Source organism: Lactuca sativa, chromosome 4, assembly GCF_002870075.4.
Source record: "Lactuca sativa cultivar Salinas chromosome 4, Lsat_Salinas_v11, whole genome shotgun sequence".
Taxonomy (NCBI): domain Eukaryota; kingdom Viridiplantae; phylum Streptophyta; class Magnoliopsida; order Asterales; family Asteraceae; genus Lactuca; species Lactuca sativa.
This window is the reverse complement of record NC_056626.2, coordinates 299,531,474-299,539,601: the sequence shown is the minus strand read 5'-3', so window position 1 is coordinate 299,539,601 and position 8,128 is coordinate 299,531,474. Positions and strand designations below refer to the sequence as shown.

Sequence of the window (8,128 nt, the reverse complement as noted above, 5' to 3'; positions counted from 1 at the left end):
ATTTATGTTTTAAAGGTTAAGACTTACGATCGTTCAATTTATCTACAATTTTAAACAGTTTTATGAACATCAATTTATCTACTTTCTAAATTATAATTTCTCATGTCTCTTTGAAACACAGGCCCTGAGTTTTTTTATAAAAAAAAAAGTACCAAACAGCCCCTGAAAAGATTTTCTCGTACATACATACATGATACCATGTTTGTATGTATGTATAAAGGGATGTATGTATGTATATATGGATGGATGCACAAACATATTTAGATACAAGTTATAAAATGCATTTAATTAATTCCATAAAAAAAAAAAAGGTAAGATGAAGGTCCAATCCGCATTGAAAATGAACTTGTTCTTTGATGCCCAAAGTAAGACTCAATAAATTTAAATATTCCTAGAGCTACAAAAATCTTGCAGTCGCGTTCTCAAGGGTATTCTGGTCAATATACTTGATATGTTTTTCCATAGTACCGATTAATGTATGGAGACTGCAAGAAAAAAGAAGACATACATGGTTAACAAACATCCTTCAATGTAGATAAACATAAATTGATGATCTAAATCAAGGGTAAATACGTCATTTTATAATAATGACTTATTTTTGTAAAAAAAAAAAAAAAAGGTAGCAAACCTTAAGATTTGAGACATCTGGAGTGTCGGGTGTGGTAACAGGGTAGAATTTATAAAATTTGATGTTTTCAAATGCAGCCTTTTTCTCTTCGCTCATTGCCACTCGAGCATTTTTCCTCTTTTCTCTTGCCTACAAAATTTATAATATTAATAAAAAAACTAAAACCAATCTCAAGTAATTCTTTAGCATGAAAATAAAAAATAATTTATTTAACAAAAAGTTACCTCACGATTAGCTCTTTTTCCTTCTCTAACCCTTTCCCTAACAAATTCCTATATCATTTCATAAATAAGTCAAATAAAGACAATTCAACAAGATTATCAAGATATAGCCTCTGTTTCTTATTTTCCCCATTAATTTATTTAACAAAGGCATCCTTCTTATCTTCAGGCAAATGTGAAGATGTAAATTTAATCAAGGGAGAATAGAATACCTTCTTTGGACACAGTTTAGAATAAAGATTTGAGATTTGACTCTTTCAATTGAAGAACCCCTGTAAGAAATCAAGAAATGAGATTTCATTAATTGGGACATATTGGATATGGTTGTCGATATAAAAATAATAATAATTAATTAATTAATTACCGTTTTCCTAATGGAATATATGGAACCCAATCCATTTTCATCTGTTTCATGTCAAGAATTTCTTCAGACTCTCTATAAACAGATTGAATTCCAATCTTATCAGAAGGTGGAAATGGAGATACAACCTGCTCAATATTTGAAAAAAGGTAAATATAAGAAAGGGGTATGTATGCAAATCTTGAAGTGTTTAAAAATAAAAAATAAAAATTTAATTGTCCTCTACTAACTGCAACCACTACAGGTATGCAGATCACTTTTGTTTGATCATGAAATGAGAGTAATTGTGCTGCAAAAGACACAAAAACAAGTTACAAAATCCCAAAATAAAAAGAGTCAAAAGAATCTGAGTTTCATTCACTACTTACGCTCTGTACATGTGAAAAGGTAGACTTTCTTCCCATGTAATACCCCACCCTCTTCAAATGCACCCTATACGCTTTGAAAGAAAAAACATTCAAGACTTTGTTGCATATATTTCTAACAAATACCTACATTTTTTCTCAATGGTAGGCTATGAGAAACATGAATGACATGAACTAGACAAGCTTTCTAGGGTTATTTTTAAGATGAAAATGAAAAGAGTATTCAAGTCTTTTTCTCCCATTGGCAAATGCGTACAAGTCATGGATAACAATGGGGCCTTGGGATATAAAACAAGCACTAGAATAGAATGTAATGTAACTCACTTCAAGATTTGAGAAATTCCATTTGTATTCAGAGAGCGAGTCAAGCTGGTGCCACTGTCATGAAAAGGGCAAACCCAATGAGCATCCTACACAAATTGACAAAACTAACGAGATGAACAGAAATGGTGGCTTATAGTGTTATACCTCTGTTCCAACAGGGAATGCCTGTTTCCGTAAGTCCTCCTGCAATAACAATAGTCAATAGGTAAGAACACGTTAAGCCATCTAACAAGAGAAGATAAAATCCAAGACGAGATACAGTACAGATTTCAATTTCAATCTAGATATGAATTCACTGTAACATTGTTTGAAAACTAAATCAACTCTTGAAAAAACAGTTCACATTAGAAGCGTGTGTAGATACATCTGTAATGAAGCTCATATTGATTTTGATTTTCAAAGGTCGTAACTATGACTACGAAAACCCTGTCACTAAAAGAGTATTACATTAAAACACAAATCAGCAAGACATACTAGTTTACCATATCACGCTGCTCCTCGAAGAACTCAGGCTCTGATTCAGGCTTCGAAACCTTTGAACGTTTAAGCAGAAGACTTTCGGATTGTGGGGCTTCGAAAACTGGCGTCAATCACACGCTAAGAGATTGCTGTGCAGAATTGAACAAATAGTGAGAGACACCGATTTGATCCTCTCAAGATATTTATAGGTTTTAATTAATAGGGGAACCAAATCACCAATCTTGTTATGCATTGTGAAGATTATGATTTGGACGTGAATTGCACGCTAGGGGTTTCTCTGCAAAATTGAAGAAGATGGGCATGCACAATTATGATCCGTTCCAACCTATTTATCGGTTACGAGTAAATTGCATGTTTGGTCCATGATGTTAGGTGTTCATCACATCTTTGGTTCAACTATCTAATTTGTTGCAATTTTGGTACCTATACTTTGTTCATAGCTTTTTTAGGTTACTAGATTATGACCCGCGTTAAACGCGGGGAACGCATAAATAAAATATAAATGTATATAGATATTGCATAATAATTATAAAAAAAAAAAATCAGGGTTATTGATATTATTGAAATGTGTATAAAATACACTCAGGTTGTTAATTAATATAGTCGTTGAAGGACCTCTTTGTAGACACCATTTTTTGTTTTATTAGTTGAACGACCTTCATCGCCACAAAGTACGTTCAAGTCTTTTTTACTTGTGACACCGGAAACAGCTACATATAGTTAACCATGCGCAAAAACGGGTCTACGCAAGTATAATCCAACGTTTGACAATGTACTTTCAAAATACATTCTTATTTTATGGTTATATTACGAAATAGAATTGTTTATTTTAAAAAATAGCATTTGAAATGAACCACATAACCCCCCCCCCCCCCCCCCACACACACACACATACAATATTACATATATAAAAAAAAAACTATAACAAAGAAATATAAAAACATTTATGCTTGCTCGATTTAGATATTGCTCATAACTCATTGAAAATGTCAAAATACATAATTGGCACACAACTTACTTCTTATTATGAGACGAATAAAACAATTTAAACAAATGATGATTTTTTATTTTTATTTTACGACAATGATAAAATAATGGAAAAATGAATGCTTACTTCAAACATTTACGGACGTTTGAGTAAGGTTTATGGTCTTAACTGCTGAGTATTCATATCTTTCACAAATAGCTATTAAATGGTTATTCAAGATGAATTAAAAGTTCATTGCTATTTCTTGCCAATTTAGAAGTATGTTTCGACCACTTTTGCATCAGATAAAAAACATATAGGTTCTTTTAGTATTACTGCAATCCTACTTTCATATAAAATTACTTTTTTTCGCATCAAACCAAACTCGGTGTTTTTAAGCATTATTATCATCCTATATTATACATTCTTGATAGTTTTTAACAGTTAGTTGTAATTTCTCATTTCTTTTTGAAAGTTCGTTGTTATTTCTTGTTGCTTTTATAAATAAGTTTTAGACTATTTTTTTGTATCAAACCAAATTTGAAGGTTATTTTTGCATTATTACCATCGTATATGTTACATTTCATTTTTATTATTTGAATATAGTTTTTATAGTTCAAAACCGATACGAATACAAAAATAATGACTACATATTAACCGACTCTCTATAATGTATAATTAAAAATCAAGACACTATAATTATAATTTATTGATGTTAGTTAATATGTAATTTATTTGGGTATGAGGTTAGTTTTTGGTTACTTATTTAGGAAGTATAATATGTATTCTGCATTATAAGTGTTTATCTTTTAAATTTAGCATTTGTTACTTTTGAATTTTATTTTGGCTTTAAATAACCATGATCATCCCATATTTAGTATTTTTCTCTTCTTGCACCTTTACTTCCTACTGACTTGCATTCACTAAAACAAGATTTAACATTTTTTTTTTAAAAAAAAACATATATGAACAATAAACTATTAAACTCAATGGATATGCTAAAAGAAACATGAGACTTGCCTTTTGTAAGATCAATAATACCAAATTGGACCACTTTCGGCAAAATAATTTAGGAACCGAAGAAAACCTGATTGCCCAAATATCTAATATCATTATTTAAGTCATAACTTGTTATATGCCGACAAAATTGAAAATTTCAGCCAAAACTCTGTTACATGCCATCAAAGTTGAAAAAATCATTTAAAGTTAAATGATGGTATTAATTTAAAAAATTATCTTTCCCTTTTTGTTGGATGTATTTTTTTTGATGACAAGAACAATTATCAGTCCAAACATAATCCGTAAAAAACATCATGGTCAAATCATAGACTGCTTCATCAACAAAATAGAATACCACGGTAGTAGATGATAATCCAGTTAGAACATCTTTTTCTAAAAGATCAAGAAATGGACAATTTATTAGAATCTTATCACGCTGATAGAAGTCATAACAAAGTGACATAGGTTGAATAGATAGTTTACAATAAATATAAAAAATGAAGCCCTGTCAGAGATAGAAAAACCTGAGGATGAGACAAAAAAAAAAAAAAAACATGTAACACTACAAAGTTGCAAACATATTAAACACATGATGCTAAAAATCTAGAAAAAAATTATACATGGTTGTGAGGTGAGCGTAGAGAACTTGTGTCAGATTCTTTGAGACATTTCGTCAAACACCTAAGGTGTCTGTTCTAATAACCCATATTTTGAATGTAACATGACAAAAAAATTCAATGTTACAAGAAAGTATAGAAATGAACTAAATTAACATGTATTTAGATTATACAAATTATTTTGAACACTTTTCCTTCAAAAATATACTTATTGTTGTTTCATACCTACATACAAAGTTTAATAAAAACAATGTTAATTGTAATTATGCAATTTGATTCTACAATCAAATAAAAAAATTCTATAATACCGTAAATATGATATTCAAGGAAATAAGATTATTCCTAGTTTAGATTCTAACTTCTTAGCCTACTTTTGATATGGTTCATGTATTAATATTTAGAGAAACCAGTAGGAAATGATGTTGATATTAAGTGTTGTATATTGTTGTTACCGATAAAAAACTAAGTTGTAGTTTAAATTAAAAGTTCTTTTTTCATGGTAAGTATGTTGCTATAAATTGTAAAAAAAATCACATAGCTATTGTAGTTTGTAGAGGTTGTTGAGTATGAGTCCAAGTTAATAGGTTAAGAATTTAATATGAAAAATTAAACATTTTTGTTTTGTTTGACTTAATCTAGACTGAATGATGTTAATCGATTTCATATAAGTTGTGACAAAGAATATCAATATATATATATATATATATATATATATATATATATATATATATATATATATATATATACACGTATATTTGATACGGGAACAAAAAATAATCGAAAAAATATAAAAAAGCGAAAGAAGGTACTGACCTTCTAGTGCACAACAATGAAGGTTTGAAACAGATAATGATGATGGTAGTGATAAACAATAAGAATGATGGTGTAGGAGAAGGTTTGAAGAAAAGCAACGATCGAAAATAAGTGTAGGCCGCAAATTCAAGGATAAATCGTATATGTATGTGATAATTTGAATCAGATTTTTTGGTATTAATGGTTTCCTAATAAAAATGGATTTTATATTAATGGTTTGCTAATATAAACGGATTTATATTAATGGTAGATATTTAATGCCTTAATTGAAATGGTTTTCAGTAATATGTTTTTAAAGTTGACTATTTTAACACCTTTATAACCGGAAATTCAAGATTTAAAATAGGAGGAAATTTATTAAAATTAAATACATTCTATTTCAATGGATTTAAGTTAATTTCGTTTGACAATTGGAAAGCTTTTATTGGAATTAAATACATTCCATTTGGGGAAGATGGTGTCACCAATTTAATCTAAGGGTGGAAAACATAAGATTGAAATGCAATCAATGAACCAGATTGTTTCAGATGATAATAAGATTTTTGTTTTAATATATATTAAAGATAACATAATTATTGATATGCTTATTTAAGGAGTTTTTTTAAAAAGAAAAAACTAATCAGGTTTAAATTTTGAAGCCAAAAACTATAAATAATGGAATTAAATTATGAACAATATTAATTAGGGTTCATGATGACATAGATCGTCAAAAGATGTCTTGAAGGAGATGCTTGATTCAGTTTCTAGAGATTTGTGTGAAGCCAAAACAGAGGTGTGATAATTGGAGATGCAAGAATAAGCAATACGCAAATTCTAAGAATACATGAGAAAAAGGAACCACCTTATGGTGCTACATTCTATTATGAACACACAAAGCATCAATTGAAGCACAACCATTGACATGAGGAAGAAGAGGATTAGGGAATTCTGGTTTAAGAGAAAAAACTGAGGAGAAAGATGAGGGCGTTTATTCATGTTTTTTGCCAGATTTATGGAGAAACCGATGTCTCATATATAAATAGAACTGTATGCTTTAATTGATAACATAATTGCTGATTTTAAAGATTCTATAATTAAATGTAATTATGCCCGAATTGTGAAATATATTTTTGAAAGTATGAATAGATTCTATAATTAAATATGAATAAATTCTATAATTAAAGATTCTATAATTTAATGTAATTGTGTTTGAAATGTAATTGGTAAATTTAAAGATTCTATAATTAAACCTTTGAATTTTATTTTGAGAAGATGATGTCATCAATTTGATCTAGTGGTGAAAATCATATGATTGAAATACAATCAATGGTCTTGATTGCTTCGTTGGTGAATTAAGGGTTCTCTTTTAATAATATTTAGAGATGCAATAAAAGGGGGCTTGTGCTTTGAATTGAAGTTGAGCCTTTGGAATGTGATTAGGGCTCCTAGGTGGTGCGTTCATGGAGGCAACCTGAAGAAAGAGCAAAAAGAAGGTTGCATTTTTTTGCATTAGTTTCTTACCATAAGAACTCCCATGTGTTTTATTCTATAATCTTTAGTTCTTAAGCTTTGATGGTATTTTATTCTCGTCTCTTGAGATTTGATTGCATTTTTTTGCCTTTGTTTCTTAGTTCTTAAGCTTTGTTTGTAGTCTTTGTTCTTGCCTTTTGATTATATGTTATTATTTTTTATTCTCATAGTTTGGCTTTGATTATATGTTGTTAGTTTTGAGTTTTGTTATTTCCTTGACACAAATAGCCATGATTTTCACATGTCAACGAAAACCTAGGTGGCATGCGGAACAAAAATTACCATATTTTGGTCACCATCTGCAAAAATCCAGGTGGCCTGTGAAATTTGAAGATCATCAGTAGTGGTATATAATGGGGGAGTTGCATATAATAGTTGAAGTTGTATTATTTCAAATAACATGGAGCAACATTATGAATGTTGAAAAGAAATGGTACATAAGACTATAAGTCAAACAAACTTATAAGAATTATAAAAAAGGCTTTTATCCATAACAAAAGTGTTAATGAAATACAAGTATGATGAGACAACTTTAGAAAGCGTTGAGCTATCTGTCAAGTGAGATAGTTGGTGTATAGAATGACTATGGACATATTATATGTATGAGTATATGCTAGTAAATTAATTAATAAAGTGAAAGAACAATTATATAGGAATTAAAGGTGAAAGAGTTATAGAGCAAAGCAAAGGATCAAGAGTAAAGGATCGATAGACTTGTGCAGTTAGACAACCTAACTACCCAGGAAAGTACATGAGGACTTTTCCCACTATGAGATAGATACATGGCTGATTTAAAAAGATTTAAATGTTAAAAATACTCTCTTATAAAGCAAATTGAAGGTTT

At 29.5% G+C, this 8,128-nt stretch overlaps 1 protein-coding gene across 1 annotated transcript; it reads right to left on the bottom strand.

Moving 5' to 3' along the window:
• Positions 1-265: 265 nt before the first annotated feature.
• LOC111897301 (protein HEAT INTOLERANT 4) lies at positions 266-2,489 on the bottom strand (the record flags this gene model as incomplete). The annotated part of the gene is made up of 10 exons (XM_023893257.3): positions 266-485; positions 629-757; positions 853-900; positions 1,062-1,121; positions 1,214-1,338; positions 1,441-1,499; positions 1,579-1,642; positions 1,900-1,953; positions 2,044-2,082; positions 2,382-2,489. Coding segments are annotated over 9 exons (594 nt in total), but the record flags the coding sequence as incomplete, so codon positions are not given.
• Positions 2,490-8,128: the final 5,639 nt, after the last annotated feature.